The sequence below is a fragment of the Hyperolius riggenbachi genome, chromosome 3, assembly GCF_040937935.1.
Source record: "Hyperolius riggenbachi isolate aHypRig1 chromosome 3, aHypRig1.pri, whole genome shotgun sequence".
In the NCBI taxonomy this organism is placed as follows: Eukaryota; Metazoa; Chordata; class Amphibia; order Anura; family Hyperoliidae; genus Hyperolius; species Hyperolius riggenbachi.
Window position 1 is genome coordinate 223926693 of NC_090648.1, and position 18169 is coordinate 223944861.

The 18169-nt window shown below is 46.9% G+C and overlaps 1 protein-coding gene across 2 annotated transcripts in view; it reads right to left on the reverse strand.

Annotated features, from left to right (window-relative positions):
- Positions 1–986: 986 nt before the first annotated feature.
- Positions 987–18169, reverse strand: part of PSTPIP1 (proline-serine-threonine phosphatase interacting protein 1) — an 80374-nt gene continuing 63191 nt past the window's right edge. For both annotated transcript variants that reach the window (XM_068272608.1, XM_068272607.1), the window contains 4 exons: positions 16962–17046; positions 9888–9961; positions 9685–9794; positions 987–1306 (listed from right to left, as the gene is read on the reverse strand). In XM_068272608.1, coding sequence (XP_068128709.1) covers positions 1172–1306; positions 9685–9794; positions 9888–9961; positions 16962–17046 — 404 coding nt within the window. In that variant the 3' untranslated portion in view covers positions 987–1171. The remainder of the gene's footprint in view (positions 1307–9684; positions 9795–9887; positions 9962–16961; positions 17047–18169) is intronic.

Sequence of the window (18169 nt, forward strand, 5' to 3'; positions counted from 1 at the left end):
TTAGGGAATATCTTTATAAAGAAAAAAACCCTTGCTGAGAATCCCCTATGAAGAGATGGACTAGTCCAAAACCTGTCACTTCGGTCAGATTTCTACTGCCTACTGTACGTGACAGCATTATAGGAGAAAAAGTAATTTATGGCTCATTTTACTCTGAAAAAAAATGTACTTCTTATTTGTATATGTTTGCACATGTTTTAAATTTTACAGTTTTTCACTGTAGTGCCCCTTTAAGAAACATTTTAAAGAGATAATCTTTCTCAATAACAAGTCAGAAAAGGAGACGGTTAAATACAATTTGTATTTTTGTTTTGATGTCTGAATAGAGTTGCAAGAAAGTAATACTCTAAAGTGGATACCATTTAATGTAAACGTATGTTTGTTTAATAAATATAATCAAAACTGATAATGGTACAGAAGAATTATATAATACTTTGTCAAGTAATTAAGGTGCAGTTAATTTTAGATGTGATGATATGAAATGTAGCTTTGTACTGGCAAGTGCAATCCTATGACATAGGTTCAGATTGAATTGTATTTCTATTAATTATTATGAGTTGTTTTATTTTTTTAGAGCAGAGACAACATTTTGAGTTTTATACCACTTTAACAAGTGGATTGCCCACTCTCATTTCTTCTGCTGCCTACTGCCTTGTTGCTATCATTCAGCCTTGCTGTGGGTCACTACCACCAAGGCTGAATGACTGTGCCAGGCAATGGAAAACTCTGCAAAGAGAGAATGACGCAGTTGCAGGAAGCGGCTGAATAGACACTGCAGTTCCGATAGCTAAATGTAGGAAATGTAGCTATACCAATACCTCCCTAGCACACACCGTATTCTCTCTCTGAATGTGGAAGTGGGACAGTTTGGCAGAGAGAGAAGAGAAGAGTGCTGAAGTAACCAGTTGGGTGGTGGTGGTAGCAGCAGCAGCAGGTGAACTATTGTGCTGGTAAGACCAATGGAGGGTCAGTAAATGGGGGCTTGGTTTATACTTGAAAAGATTTATATTTAAGTACCGTATCTATGATAAGTTCATATATACAAGTCTGTATAATCTGTATTGCTAACAACATATGAAACACAGCAGTAGTGACCCAGCTAGAGTTCAAGGGCCATGTGATCATCATCCATTGCATTGTCACATGGTTTCCAACAAATTTGTGACACGCATCAGTCTTTTTTGCCAATATAGGATCCAGGCACCCATCCTGTGCGACCATTTCTCTCTACAGTCCACCAGCCATCTTCTCCTTCTTCCAGCACACGCACCACATCTCCAGCACTGATATCCAGTTCCTCAGGATTCTGAAAATAAAAACATTTCATACAATTAATATAAAAGGAGAAATCGTAGGTATAACGCATGACATCCATAGAAAAACCCTGGAATAAGAATGTTTTGTCCTGTAAAAAATAAGATGCACATTTCTGGCTAACATTACATTGAAAACAGCCTGCTTTCAAACCCTCCTTTGTTCCGTTGTGAAGCAAGTTAGACATGTACATACAAATGCTGATGTTTCCCCACTTGTTCCATTGTGTGGCTTTTTGCTACAGTAACTGTTTCATTTCAAAGGTGGTCTGGAAGCATTTTCACAGTAATCGGCTATAGGCCTTGTTCATAGGAAAGCTGTAGTGACCGTGATACAGAGACTGCCATCATTACCATTTTTAAAAAATGCTACTTGTTGTTGTGGCTGTTGTGATGATCCTCTGTAATCATTTGAATCTCTGACCCAGAATCAGTGTACAGATGATGGTGATGCCCCCTTTGTGCTATACCAAACTCACCCCTAAGCCAAGAGGCTGGTAGTCAGCAGAAAAAAAAGTGAAATGTGTCAGGGTTTTTGTGAACCGTCGGAGTTCTGTTGATCCTGTCACTGCTATGAAGGGGCGAGCAGCACCAGGGCGTGGGGTCTAAGTTTCACCAGCACACCCTGCAAGGGATGATGGGCCGTCACCCTTAGTGGATGGAGGACTACTTTGCTGCCTGGTGCTCGCCAGGTCACGACCCCTAGGACTACCGCACCAGTGACAGGAAGGATAGAGGGTACCTAACAGGATAATAGGGGATGCTGGCAGAATGGACCGTTGGGCAAGGACAGGCTAGCAGGACCGGACTGGCAGGACATGAAGGCCTAACCAATAGGGATCCCAGGGAGGAACTGGCAGGCAGGGTGAAACCCATGAAGGACGCTGACTGGTTTTGCGGGAGGCAATGGACAGGCGGGGGGAATCCTGGTTAAGGAGCTGACAGGATAGGATCCCAGGAGGGGTACTGACTGACAGGGTAAGTCGCGGAGATACTAAAAGTCAGAGGTAGTCCCTGGGAAGGGAGCTGACAGGCTAGAAACTCAGGAGGGAACGGGCAGGCTGGAGGAAACCTCGGGAAGCTGCAGGTGACTGGAGAGCTCCCGGAGGTAACAGGCAGGCTGAGGGAATCCCAGGAAAGCTGCAAGTGACTGGAGAGTTCCTGGAAGGAGCAGGCAGGCTGAGGAATCCCAGGGACTACCTCCTCAGAGGGAACACAGCGTGACGGCCTTCGCTAGTCCCCCATTATTACCCGTCACCTACCTCCACGGCTGCCACAGGTGATTTTATGCACAATGTCAATGTGATGTGAAGTTAGTTCCTGATGTTTTGGATGTATGCAGTCCACTGTCAATAAATACATTAGCAACGGACGGAAGGTGCATGTGCTTTTTTCTTGTACAATTGGAATTCCAGGGAAGCTGCAGGTGACTGGAGAACCCACCCCGTCCCCCGGTGGGAACAGGCAAGCTGAGGGAATCCCCTGGGAGAGTAGCAGACAGGGAAGTAAGGCAGGGTGACAGACAGCGAACAGGGATAGACACAGGGAGGCATGCCGGGAAGTGCAAGCTGGAAAAAGGGATGAATAGATGGCAGGCAGGAGTATGACAGCGAGTGCAGGGATCCTGGTTAAGCTGCAGGCAGGTTGGCAGGCTAAATCAGGCAGGCAGGTGTGAAACAAGGGATAGCCAAAAAGGGGAACGACTTGGAGGGGAAATCCTGGTAGTAGGGAAGCAAAATGGAACGCTGTGGCTGAAGACCAGGGATGCAACAGCATCCATCTGAGAGAGTGCTGGGCTTTTATAGCCAGCCTATCAATTAAGGATAGGTGCAGTACTCCGGCCACTGCACAAAAGAGAGAGAGAGCGAGCCTAGCAACAGAGGGACACCAGCTCCAAGGAGGAAGTTGGGCTGGCGTCTCTCCCCGCCGAATCAGGATAGAGAGGAGCTGCGTGGGACCCGGCGGCTGGAGTGTAACAAGCAATCGTTACACTCCGCCGCCATTGCAGGAGAGCAAGCACAGTAGCGAGCCGATCGTTACAGTAAGTTGTTAGAAAACCACAATGTGTTATTGCAGTAAGTGTACCTGTTGACTGTAGTACAATTGGTAGGTGCAGCCTCTCCTAGGGTACTCACAGGATTTCACTACAGCATCCCACAATAGTCCATGGATTGCTACCCCTAGCGAGCAACTGACTGCTTTGCTGCTAGTAACACAGACCGAGATTGCTCCACCGGAGACAAAGAAAACAGGTAAGTCTGACTTTGAGAACATAAGGGTAAAGCAAAAAATCAAGTCTGGCAGATAAAGGGCTTATTGATGGTAGGCCAGGAGTTGAGACAGACCAAAAAACACTCATATGCAAGTAGACTGGAAATAGGTCAGAGTAGGCTTCAATCAGGCATAAACAGTACACCATAAGGAGGTTAAGTTTGGAGCAAGATTGGGCATAGGCAACAGGTCAGGCAATGAATTGAGAAGTGGCAGACAAATTGGTGGTCAACTGTTGGAGACTGGTAGCAGTCAGAAGTGTAGTTAAAGGAAACCTAAACTGAGAAGGGTATGGATTTTTCCTTTTTAAGTAATACCAGTGCGTACATTTGAAATCGGCGCCGGTAGACTTGGGCGCAGGATACAGCGGTATATGGCTGATCCTGCTTCTGCACAAGTCCGGGCCGATTTAATTACTATTCCCCCTCCAGGCCGACATGGATAGTGGGGGAATGAAATAATTCGGCTTCCAGCGATTGCTGGAGGCCGAATTATTATGTTTTTAAGCAACTTCGGCTCTGTCTTCTGACGGAGCCGACGTTACTCACTGAGCGCTTCAATAGGAATGATTCCTATTGAAGTCTATGGAGGCGCCGGCTGCGCCCAAATCTAGCAGCGCTGAAAAGCACTGCTCCGATACCAGTTGCCTGACTCTCCTGCTGATCCTGTGTTTCCAATACTTTCAGTCACAGCACCTGAACAAGCAGGGAGATCAGGTGCTCTGACTGAAGTCAGACTGGATTAGCTGCATGCTTGTTTCAGTTGTGTGATTCAGCCACTACTTCAGCCAAAGGGATCAGGACTGCCAGGCAACTGGTATTTATTAAAAGGAAAATTCCATATCCCTCTCAGTTTAGGTTCCCTTTTAGACAGGCTGAATTCAGCAACAGGATAAGGAGAACAGTTGGGGTCAAAATAACCAGGTCATCTATGAGTCAGGAAATGAGCTAAAGCACAGCTGGGAGGTAAGGGAACAGTGCCACCTCATGAATCTACCTGTGCCAGGGCAGGTAACATAACAGTGCCACCTCTCTCCAGATCAGCCTCTGGATGTACCTATTATGCTGTGGTTTTCTGCATGAGTCTAGTGAAAGGCTCTAGCCAAATCATGGGCATGTACGTTGTTGGCTAGTCCCCAAGAGTTCTCCTCAGGTCCATAACCTTTCAATGTTATTAAATAACTGAGCTGCCCACAGCTTCTTCTAGAGCTCAGAATGACTTTCACTTGATATTCTTCTTTGCCCTGTATCATCACTTGAGGTGGAGGTGCTCAGCCTGAAATGGAAAAAGATTCACAAATATAGTCCTTCAAATACTTCAGTCATTTTAGTTCACTGGAATTATCACCTTTTCATTAAGAGACGGCCCAATACATGTGGGCCCAGATTTCTCATCGAAAAAGAGTTTGAGGTTACTAACCAGGTTTAAATCCATGGACTCTCGCCGCCATGTTTGTCCCCTGCCATCTTTGTTAAGATTTTCCAAGCTCTCCTGCTTTGCTGATACTTATGAATTGGACAGGAGACAGGGTACGGCAAAATTAAACCTCAAATAGTCCTGTTCTCTTTGACCATGAAAGAGAGGATTGAATCTTCAGAGCTTTGCACACCTCTTACTACAAATTGTAGGTAAATTCTGTACCTCAGTAGGAAACTACTGTATATCATTGGGCAATCCATGTAATTTCAAAATTTCTTTGATAAAAGGCTTCAGCAGTGGCGGTACCCTTCTTGGGTATGTGTAAATTGCCCCTCTTGATAAGCCATAATTGGATTAAAAGTACTCACACTTGGTAGATTGGCAGTGAAGTCCAAACTGACCATGCACCAAAGCTGGGAGGGTGTACACGTAGTCTGAGTATACTGGTAGATTTATAATACTACACGGTCGCTTGTATAAGGTGGTGTGCATAGTGGTAGCACTTTATATACCGCCCCCATCTTTAACTGTCCCGTTTAAACCGGTAATTGACTATCTACAAGACAAGCCTGATATTCACACCTTAATTATGGGAGATTTTAATTGCTAGCTTGATCCTATGCAGGATAAATGTAATGCTGTCCTCGAGTTCTCTAGGCCGACTAGGCTGCTGGAGGAACTAAGCCTCAAATATCTACAAAGATCTATGAAGATGCAAAAACTCATAAAAAAAGAGTTACTTCTGATTAAACAAATACATACAGTACATCCCTATCTTGTATAGATTTAGCTATTGGTAATTAGCATTTCTTGAACCAATTCTTGCCGGTCAATTACTGACCAGTTTTAGTTCAGTTTTCACTGGGTAGATACATCACTTTGCTCTCAACAGTTGTAGAGTCAGTGGCGGACATACGGCCGTGCAGGCCGTGCCGCCGCACGAGGGCCCCTGAAGTTCCGCTGCTTCAGGGGCCCATTAAGTATTGCAGGTTTTTTTTTTCTTTATCTTTTATTTTTTTAACCTGGGGGGCCCCGACTCCTGTCCTCCCCCCACACCTCGGGCCCCCCTCCCCCCTCACCTCGGGCCCCCCCCCCCCCCCCCTCATGCGGCGGGAGAGCGGAAAATACAGGAAGTCTCCGGCCGGGGCTGCAGCAGACGCTAGAGGGCGGCAGCTGCCGCTTGGTCTCCAACTTGGAGACATATCGGAAACTAAGCAGCAGCTGCCTCTAGCGTCTGCTGCATAGAGATGGGAAGTTCCGATCTTTTCAATGATCCGGATGATTCGAATCGGATCATTGAAAAGATCCGGATCTTTGATCCGAATCTCGGATCATTTTACAAGGGAAGCATTCGGGGGTGAAATTACTAGCAGGACAGGAGAAGGGGAGAGGGGTGGACACACAGAGAAGGGGAGAAGATGGACAGAGGGCAGGGAGGGGACAGAGGAGGGACGAGCAGAGAGCAGAAATGTTTGCTTGCACACAATACCCACATGCTGCAATCATATGTTTTACATGTATTTCACCTATATGCTCATCTGTATACGCTAAATGCAAACGTCGCAGTGAAAGAAAGCATTCCCAGAAGTGAAGTGCAGCTGTTTAGTGCTGAGTGGAGGAGGATCATATTGCGCTGCAATCACAGTGCCTGCAAAGTTACTGAGCTGTGCTGAGCCAAACGTTTCCCATGTGATCACTGTGCACAACTACGAACAGACAGCCTGTAATGATCAGCACATTATAGCCAGTATGTGTGCTCTACATATCTGGCAGTGGCACCGATGTCCCCTCTCTCTCATCTACCTGTCCCTGCAAGGCTGGCTCCCCTCCGACTCAGCGATCCATCCCTGCTCTGCTTCCAGGACCCCGCTGCCTGCTGAGAGGGGGGCGTGTCGCTCCTTGCCCCGCCCCTTTTGCGATCCGAATCACTCATTTTGATGATTCGGATGATCGACTCATAAAATAGATTCGGATCAAAGATCCGAATCGTTCATGATCCGGACAACACTACTGCTGCAGCCCCGGCCGGAGACTTCCTGTATTTTCTGCTCTCCCGCCGGCCGCCGCGCATACCGGGAGGGGGGCCCCGAGGTGAGTGAGGGAGGATAGGAGTCGGGCCCCCCACCCGGATAGCTACCCACCCGGCTACCTTACCCACCCACCCGGCTACCTACCCCGCTACCTAACCACCCACCCGGCTACCTAACCACCCTGCCGGCTACCTACCCACCCACCCGGCTACCTACCCACCCGGCTACCTAACCACCCTGCCGGCTACCTACCCGGCTACCTACCCACCCACCCGGCTACCTACCCACCCGGCTACCTAGCTACCCACCCGGCTACCTAACCACCCACCCGGCTACCTACCCCACTACCTAACCACCCACCCGGCTACCTAACCACCCTGCCGGCTACCTACCCACCCACCCGGCTACCTACCCACCCGGCTACCTAGCTACCCACCCGGCTACCTAACCACCCTGCCGGCTACCTACCTACCCGGCTACCTACCTACACACCCACCCGGCTACCTACCCACCCACCCGGATACCTAACCACCCACCCGGCTACCTACCCACCCACCCGGCTACCTACCCACCCTGCCGGCTACCTACCCACCCTGCCGGCTACCTACCCACCCGGCTACCTAGCTTCCCACCCGGCTACCTAACCACCCTGCCGGCTACCTACCCGGCTACCTACCCACCCACCCGGCTACCTACCCACCCGGCTACCTAGCTACCCACCCGGCTACCTAACCACCCTGCCGGCTACCTACCTACCCGGCTACCTACCCACCCACCCGGCTACCTACCCACCCACCCGGATACCTAACCACCCAACCGGCTACCTACCCACCCACCCGGCTACCTACCCACCCAACCGGCTACCTACCCACCCGGCTACCGAGCTACCCACCCGGCTACCTAACCACCCTGCCGGCTACCTACCCACCCACCCGGCTACCTACCCACCCGGCTACCTAGCTACCCACCCGGCTACCTACCCACCCTGCCGGCTACCTACCCACCTGGCTACCTACCCACCCACCCGGCTACCTACCCACCCACCCGGCTACCTAACCACCCACCCGGCTACCTACCCACCCGGCTACCTAGCTACCCACCCGGCTACCTAACCACCCTGCCGGTTACCTACCTACCCGGCTACCTACCCACCCGGATACCTACACACCCACCCGGCTACCTACCCACCCACCCGGCTACCTAACCACCCACCTGGCTACCTACCCGGCTACCTACACACCCACCCGGCTACCTACCCACCAGGCTACCTACCTACCTACCCACCCGGCTACCTACCAACCCACCAGGCTACCTACCTAAAGACCCACCAGGCTACCTACCCACCCAGCTACCTAACCACCCACCTACCCACCCACCAGGCTACCTACCCACCCGCCTACCCAGCCACCCACCAGGCTACCCACCCGGCTACCCAGCCACCCACCAGGCTACTTACCCACCCGGCTAAGGGCTACCTACCTACCCACCCGGCTGCCTACCTACCTACCCACCAGGCTACCTATCCACCCAACCACCCATGGGAGCTGCGCGCCGGATGGAGGCTGGGACAGGAGGTCTGCTGCTGCAGGTGAGTAAATGTTTTTTTTTATTATTTATTTTAGCAGGTGTATGTTCTGGGCAGGTCTGCCACATGATTGCGTGTATGTTCTGGGCAAATCTGCTCACATTATGTGTATTTTCTTGAGAAAACCTGCACAATTATGTGAATTTTCTGGGGAAAGGGTCACCAAAACTTGGGCCCACTGTCTTTGCGTTGCACTTTTCAAGGGAACCTGAGGTGAGAATAATATTGAGGCTGCCATATTTCTCTCCTTTTAAGCAATACCAGTTGCCTGGTTGCCGTTCTGGTCCTCTGCCTCTTATTCTTTCAACCATAGACCCTGAACAAGCATGCAGCAAGTCAGGGGTTTCTGACAATATTGTCAGAACTGAGAAGATTAAGCTGCATGCTTGTTGCTGGTGTAATTCAGTTTATTACTGCAGCCAAATAGATCAGCAGGGCCGCCAGGCAACTAGTATTGTTTAAAAGGAAATAAATATGGCAGCCTCCATATCACTCTCACCCCGGGATCACTTTAAATTACAGTTAGCTCCGCCCTTATCTGGTCATTGCCACGCCCATTCTATTCACGCCCATTTTTTGCCGGGGCGCGCTTTGCGCGCCGCAGGTTATAGCCGCACCCATTTTTTGCCAATTGATATTTTGCACAGGGGCCCACTGCTGCTTGTGTCCGCCACTGTGTAGAGTAAACCCCAGTGCTTCCTTCAGGTTTTGGACTTGCTGGGCCAAAAAAAAAAAATCATATACAGAAGGTTTTACGAATCCAAATGGCTGGACAAGAGTTTATCATGGATTGCTGCAAAATTGAATAATACATGGAATAATAACTTCTTTTGAGAAAATGATTAGGGAGAGTTTCAGTTAAGGTTCTGTTGGCTGCTTTCTTCCGGTTCTCCCAGATCAGGGTGAATCATAAGTTGACCTAATTAAAGTTATGCATAGAGAGAAACAAATGAAACAATTTCTTTTTTATTTGGGGGGGGGGGGGGGGGGGAGTGGTTGCTTTATATCATGCTTCATGGGAATTGTCACAGTCCTATATTAAATAGCATAAAGTACTTAAGATTACCTGGGCAGTATAACCATACAGCACAGTATATTCTTGGTATCCAGGGTCTATGTCATTGGAATCTGTGCTAGAAATTATGGGAATGCTTGCATACACAGAATCTCCGGTTACTGAAAAAGACAAAACATAGCAGATAAATATAGTAAAAACCATGCACTGCTGCTGGTGTTCTGCAGGATATATGCTGCAAAGTATATACTAACCTGTAGGTGGACAGCTGCTTGCTTCTGACAAATTTTTAACACTTCCACTACAACCATGGATCAGATTAGAAATCCTAGAAGGAATTAAAGAACACATAGATGGGACACTGTAAACACAAGAACATACTTCACTTCTTTCTAGGCCTTGAATGTGTATTTGATTTGTAGTGAAGATGCCCAGGTATTTTCCTCTCGCCGCATGATTAATTAGCTGCCCCGAGTGACTGACAGCAGCTCTTTTGCTGGGCATACACTGTTTTTGCGGCGGAATGGAGCCAGCGGCTCAATGCCGGCACGTCACCGCTCGTCCGCGCGTGCGGATCGATTGCCTCTCGTCCCCGCGGGATCGGCTAATGAGCCGCTCGTTTCTTGCCATTGTTCTCCCCGCTGGTATTGAGCGCAGTATCGATCCGGCGGGGTATCGGACACGTCGGATATTATCAATTGAGCCATCAGGCTCGATTGATAAGCCTCCCTCCTGTCCATGTATGCACAGCATTACACTTCTAGTCTAAGATTCCATGTTTGGGTTATTGTGGAGTAGCTGTGTGTTTACATGCAAAAAATAAATGTTTACAAGCTGGCGTAATGTCAATTATTTAATATTTACAGTATATAGCACCAACATCTTCTGTAGCGCTTTACAGAGTACATATTCATGTCTCTAACTGTCCCTCAGAGGAGCTGACAGTCCAATCCCTACCATAGTCCCATGTCTATTGTTAGCTAGGGGGTAAGCCAATTAATTTATCAGAGTACAACCCACACAGACAAAGGAAGAACAAACAAGCTCAGTGCAAATAACTCAGTGCAGATAGTGCCCTGGCTGGGATTCAAACCGGGTACCCAGCGCAGCAAGGATAGAGTTCTATCCATTATGCTAAGGTGCTGCCAAAATTTGTATTTAACCCTTTCAGAACTGCAAAGCTCCTTAAAGTGGGAAGGAGCCATGGGGTGTGTGTGTGGTTGCATGGGGGGGGGGGGGGGGGCTGTTCTATGGACAGTGTCAGTACATATAAAAGTCCTGGCAGCACCTAACCACTAAACTAATCACTCTCAGCAGTTTGGATTTTTTGTGTGGACTGGGGCAGTGCTGCTGCATAACCCACCATCAGTGGCGTAGCTAAGGAGCTGTGGGCCCCGATGCAAGTTTTACAATGGGGCCCGCCCAAGCAATCTATACATAACAATTGATACGGCGCACCAAAACCTGCGAATGGCAACTACAGTGTTAGAGGCACAAGAAGGGGATGGGGAGCAGTTTGTTAATGATTACTACTATTCAAAGTATCTATAGAAGTGATTATTATGAGCACAGGACCAATAGAGAGCTAATACTGTAGTTGAGGGAGGGCCCTTCAGGGCCCCTCTGGCCCAAGGGCCCCGATGCGGTCGCTACCTCTGCAACCCCTATTGCTACGCCTCTGCCCACCATAGTTCACTGGTGGAGTATGGAGCATTGCACCCCCATTCAGCAAAAGACAGATTTGATGTGACAGCTGGTGAAAGTGAGGAGGTACAGCCTGGGCTTCCTTATCTACTGGTGCAGTCACCTCCAGCCTTTCCTGCTGCCCTCATCTGCCTCACCACACTCACGTTTACACTTCCCTCCTCCTCACATTCACTTTTACCCTTCCCTCCTCCGCTTTCCTCCACCACTCACTCCCCTTTCCCTATCCTCCTCCACTCACTCACTTCTACCCTTCCCTACACTTTTATGCTACGTACACACATGCGACAACGATCGTTCGTTGAGGACGACGAACGAACTTTTAATTGATGAAAGAACGACCTAAGTAAAGTTAGTTTTAAAAGGTGTGTAACGATCTGATCGTTAGAACGAACGTTACATCACGTAAAGCAACTATTGCGCCTGCGCATAAAAATGAGAAGTTTCACGGTGAAATAGTGAAATGCGCATGTCAAGCCTAGTACGAACGATCGTTTCCAACGATGTACTACTTTTGCAAACGATCGTCGTTGGTTAAAATCCGCCGAGACAGAACTTTCTTTTGTAGCGATTTGGCTCGTTCGTCGTTTGCCTTAATAGTCGGTGGTTCGCTTTTTGTAACGATCGTCGTTGGTAAAGATCGGGGAACGATCGTTACAAACGACTATAGTCGCATGTGTGTACGCACCTCTAGCCTACCATTCTCCCTTGCATCAGCTGTTTACCTCACCACCTCCGTGCAGACTCTGTGGCTGACAAGAAACGAGAGCCTCTCAGTCATCCTCACTGCTACCACCCATTGTCTGTACAGAGAGAAAGCATGCTGCTTTACATATTACAGACACCAGGTGGCAGCAGTAAGAAAGGCTGCAGACAGCTCTGCTTTTCTTCAGCATCCTGTGCAGTGATGCTACTCTCAGCATCTCGAACTCTGCAGTCAGACGGGCACAGCTCAGCTTAGCACAGCCTGCAGCCTGGCAGTGGGACGCAGACCGGGGGTTGGGGACCCCTGTTTAACCAGTTGCAGATTTCTAGTACGGTAAGTATATATACACACCTTCAAACTTCACTTGCGGATCAGGGGCGTATATGTACACCGATCTGTTTTCTGTCCCGCAAGCAGGAGAGCACGTCCCGCCTAGCACTGATTGGTGAATGGGAATAAGTGTTTCAAAAGCCAATCAAAGCACCTGTAAAAAAATGATCACTGGCATCAGTGAGATGCCTGTGGTCATTTGTAAAGTGAAATTAAAAACACATTTCCTGTGCACGGTTCAAAGTGTGGGGACATCTAGTGGACAAAAAGTAAAAATACACTTAGGCCCGGTTCACATTAGCGTTCCCTGTCCGGATCCGCCTGATCGGATCCGGACCGTATACTGTACAAACGGAATGTACATTCCGCATAGCAATGCAAAGGTTATGCGGACGTTCACACGCGTCCGTTCCGTACAGTACGGAGCCGAACTCCGGACACTTTTCCAACATGCGCTATTTTTTGGTCCGGCTCATCCGGCCCACGCACCCGGACCGGAGCCTGACTGCACCATCCGGAAACAGAACACCAATGGGAAACGGAAGCACAGAACACACTGGCTACAAACACCTGATGTTCTACCCCACTTCCTATGTGTATTCTAGCGGCGATTTTGGATGGGGACACATGGGCAAGCATTTTGGAGTGGAGCAGCAGTGACTTTTAACGTGCTGGAGCTGTTGGCAGTATGTCAGAGGTGGAGGTGATGCCTATACAGCGGAGGACCTGATTCCACAGGTGCACCTTCTGCTGACCTCCCAGACCCCTGTAACGATTGGTGTCAGCACGCAGAGAGAATCTGATTATTGGTGATCTGCAGTATCACTAAGAATGCAGATATATACCTGATTATTGATGATCTGCAGAATCACTGATAATACAGATATATTACTAACCTCTGGACACCTACGGGTATGTAAGTGTTTGGTGTAACAGTAGTACTTTGAGTAATACACCTGCTGGGCAGGTGATATTAGGCAGTAAAGGAACACTGCTCGGAGAGCACAGGAACCTTCCAGCAGCCTGAGACTCTTCAAGGGGTGGAGTCAGGCTGGAGATAGGAAGGGCCAGAGAGTGAGTGACACCTGAAGGTGGATGTCACGCTCTGATCTGGAGACTATCTCTTAAGGGGAGAGATAGCTCTCGAGGTCGGACACGCCTGGTCGGTAACACACGGACAGATAAAGTACAAAGACAGAAGGCTGATTCGGTATCCAAGGCAAGCAGGGTCTGGTAACGGAGTATCATATATGCGAGGTACCGAATCAGAGGACAGAAGAGTAGTCAAGAAAGCAATAAGTCATAACAGATATCAAACATTGCCTAGTCTGGGTGTGAGGTCCGTGGTCTCTCCACCCTGGAACTAGTCTGATGTATAACAAAATGATCGCACAAGTTCCCTAGTCTTGGGTAAGAGATCCATGGTCTCAGCACCCTGGAACTAGTCTGATGTATAACACAAATGATAATACAGTTCCCTAGTCTGGGTGTGAGGTCCTTGGTCTCTACACCCTGGAACTAGCTTAAGCATAAACAGAATAACAGTTCAAGTAATCTGACTCAGTGTGAATTCTCAGGTCCTCCTGGTTCAAACACACTGTTGGATCTGACTAAGGTCTGAGTGCTTCCACGTAGTGTTCGCAACGGCAGACAACTTGCAACTGGCCAGCAGTAACTATACATGGAGTAGTGCTCTCCAGCACCACCCCTATTTGATCAACCAATAGTATCCTGATCGGCGTGATCAGCTGACTCTCTCTGCCCAGTATAAGAATTCTGCCTCTCAGCGCACGCGCGCGTATTCCTAAGCCTGTGTGCACTAACAGACTCAGCCACACCAGACACACGCTGCCGCGTGCAAACCACCGCGCTGGACGCGGAACCAGCCTCCTTACTGTTGTTGCATGCGGCGGCTTTTCCGCGTTCTGCCCTGCTACCAGACACACGCTTCCGTGTGCAAACCACCGCATTGGAGCCGCCTCCTCAGTAGCACACTCTCTCACAACCCCCAAATTTTTATTTATTTCTACTCTCTTTTGCCAAACGAATCCGGATCACATCCTGATGTACACCTGATGCAACCTGACCATATCCGGATTGGATCCGTATCAGAATCGTACGGTTCCGATCTGGATCCGGTCAGGTCATCCGGTCCATTTGGCAGAGAAACGCAAGTGTGAACGGGGCCTTACATTCACTTAAATACATAAAAAATAATCTCCTATTAGTTATTAACCCCTTATACCCCCTTCCCCATAGTTCCAAAATAAAAACACTTGGAAAACACTTGTTATTAAAAAAAATATATAAATAGTTACCTGAGGGACTTTTTTAATATGTATGTCATGAGGATTTACTACTGTTATTTTTGCAAATAAGGGCTTGTAATTATTGATACAGTATAAAGAAACATAACATGGAAAAAACACACCTTTATTTCCAAATAAGATGTTGTCACCATACATTGTACTAGGGACATAATTTAAATAACCAGGACAAATGGGAAAATAAAAGGTGTGGGTTTTACAGTATCTACAATAGCACATTTTATTTTAAAACTATAATGGCTGAACTGAGAAATAATTAATTTTTTATTTTTTTTCTTATTATTCCTATTAAAATGCATATAAAATAAATTTCTTAGCAAAAAGTACCACCCAAAGAAAGTTTAATCTATTGCAAGTAGAAACAATATATATATAGATCATTTTGGTGTGGGCAGCACGGTGGCGTAGTGGTTAGCTCTCTCGCCTTGCAGCACTGGGTCCCTGGTTCGAATCCCAGCCAGGGCACTATCTGCAAAGAGTTTGTATGTTCTCTCCGTGTCTGTGTGGGTTTCCTCCGGGCACTCCGGTTTCCTCCCACATTCCAAAAACATACGGATAAGTTAATTGGCTCCCCCTAAAAAATTGGCCCTAGACTACATAACTTACACTACATAATATAGACATATGGCAATGGTAGGGATTAGATTGTGAGCTCCTTTGAGGGACAGTTAGTGACAAGATATATATATATATATATATATACTGTACAGCGCTGCGTAATATGTCGGCGCTATATAAATACTAAATAATAATAATAATAAGTAGGGATATGTAAAGTTGCAGGCTAGTTTTGTATTTTCACTTTTTTTTCTTATTATTCCCTTTAAAATGCACATAGAATAAAATAATTCTTAGCAAAAAGTACCATCCAAAGAAAGCCTAATCTGTGTCAAATAAAAACAATATATAGATCATTTTTGTGTGATAAGTAGGGCTATGTGAGGGTGCAGGCTAGTGTTGTACTTTATTTTCTGGCTGAACTTAGTGGATGCATGTCTTTTTTCAACCCAAGTTCACGCTTGTTAAAAAAAAATGTACTCGTTAGGGACTTATTTTTTAACCTTTAATCTGCGCAGAAGTGGATCCTACTGTTAAAAATAGGATCCGGTTCCAATTGTTAAAAAAAAAGTATCCTCAGAGACTGAACTTTGCACATTTCACTGGACAGGCCGGGAAAATGTATGCAACGAAAGCTTACGAGAACATACAGTGTCCGTTCTCACTAGGCTAGTCGCCGCGTCCACTTCACCCACTTCAATTGCTGGCGTGATGTAATACTCATGTGTCCCGCCATCACTTGGTCCCTCATACACAACCCGATGGCCGGCGGAAGCATGGGGATCTCCATTGGGCTGCAAAAGACCAATGGGAATCCTCAGCAACAGATAGAATTCTCATTGGTTCATGGTGGGACAATGAAAATTCTCGCTGTTGCTAGGGAGAATTTGTCTATTGCATCCTATGGAGAGCCCCATGTTCCTGCCAGCCTCCAGGCTGAGTACAGAGGGACCAGGTGGTGGGGATCGGCGGCGGGACATGTGAGTGGCGATCTCGGGCAAAGTGGATGCGGAGCAGATGGCGCAGAAACTACAAGTGGATGCAAAATGGACACTTACTGTGTTCGTTTTCCATCTGCTGAAATGTGAACCGCCCCTTACTCCCATATTGCTGCATTAGTTATTAGCTGCTTAGAGTAGGAAGTACTGCAGCACGGGAAACATAATCACCTGAAGTAATCATTAGACCAGTAGCCAATTCTGAACTACTGTAGCCAATTCTGAAATCATTTTAGCCAAACTTCTTGTATGGGTCTGAGCTGAGGTGATTACTTTTTTTTTAACCCACAAATATCACTGAGTATGTGTATCACTTTAAAGGACAACTGTAGTGAGATGTATATGGAGGCTGCCATATATATTTCCTTTTAAACAATACCAGTTGCCTGGCAGCCCTGCTGATCTATTTGGCTGCAGTAGTGTCTGCTTCGCACACCTGAAACATGCATTCATCTAATCTTGTCAGATTTGACAAAAATGTCAGAAACACTTGATCTGCTGCATGCTTGTTCAGGGTGTATGGCTAAAAGTATTAGAGACATAGGATCAGCAGGACAGCCAGGCAACTGGTATTGTTTAAAATGAAATAAATATGGCAGCCTCCATATACCTCTCACTTCAGTTGTCCTTTAAGCATTTTGTCTGTGGGAGTTGTAGAGATTATAGCATTTGCATTCATACAGGAAATGTGTGCCCTCCTCTTACCTTTTCAAAACTTTGCTGCTGCCACCTAATCCGTTACTACTGCCAGTAATAAAGCCATTTGTGTAGCTTTCATATAGGACAGGACCTACAGGCATACAAAAAGTATAAATATAGCATGAATCACTCTCCTCTGTAAAGAGTTTAATTCTACCACTTGTCAATGAATGTTGAATGAAATATAAATAACAATTGTAATCTGTAGCTATTCATTTTCTTTTTTTACTTCAAAATCTATCAGCAGCAAAACTTTTGAATGTGTTGAGTCTCTGGTCCATATGCAATTAACTTTTTCTCCTACATTTTCTCCAAGGTGAAATGTTCACCCCTTATAATGCCTTTTATGCCACCAGTAAGGGCCTGTTTCCACTTGTGTGGTGGGAATCGCCGCGGTAAAAATTCGCATGCGGATGTGAATTTCACATGTGGTTGTATGCGAATGTTCATGTGAATTTACATACGATTTCGCATTGATGACGATGTATGCGAATTTAACCATGGCAGTGCCTGTGTGCTTTTCCATTGATTCCATGTGAAATCATATGCGAAATCGCATGAAAATACGCATACCAATACCGCATGCGAATTCCCTATTAAATACATTGTATGCGATTCGCATAGCGGTATGCGAATTCTGATGGCTCTGCCGTGCAGATTTTTTCTGCACAGAAAAACGCAAAGGAATCCTGACAAGTGGAAACAGTCCCATCCACTTGTATTGGCTATGCGAATTCGCATGCGAAAAACCGCATTTGAAATCGCGATAGTGGAAACGGGCCCTTAGCGTAAAAAAAAACAAAAAAAAAAACGGAATAATTTTGACAAATATTTTTTACCTACATTTTGGTACTTTTTTCAGTGCTGAAAAATCTTTAAAGAAAGATGAAAAAGTATCTCTAGGAGAAAACTCAGGAGAAAATGTTAATTGCATAAGGGCCCCGTCATTAGACAGCATTATGACTAATGCCTACAAATTAAGGTTCCTTGGTTTTTGTCATTAGGAATTACCTTTCATGACTGGGTAATGTCGTAGCTCAGAAGCTTTGGGCCCCAGTGCAAGTTTTATATGGGCCCGGCAAGCATTCTAAACATAACAATTCATATGGCGCCACAAAACCTGCCAATACATCCACAGTATCAGAGGTGTAAGCAGCAGGAGAACAGTTTGTGAATGATTGCCACTATTCAAAGCACATATAGAAGTGATCATT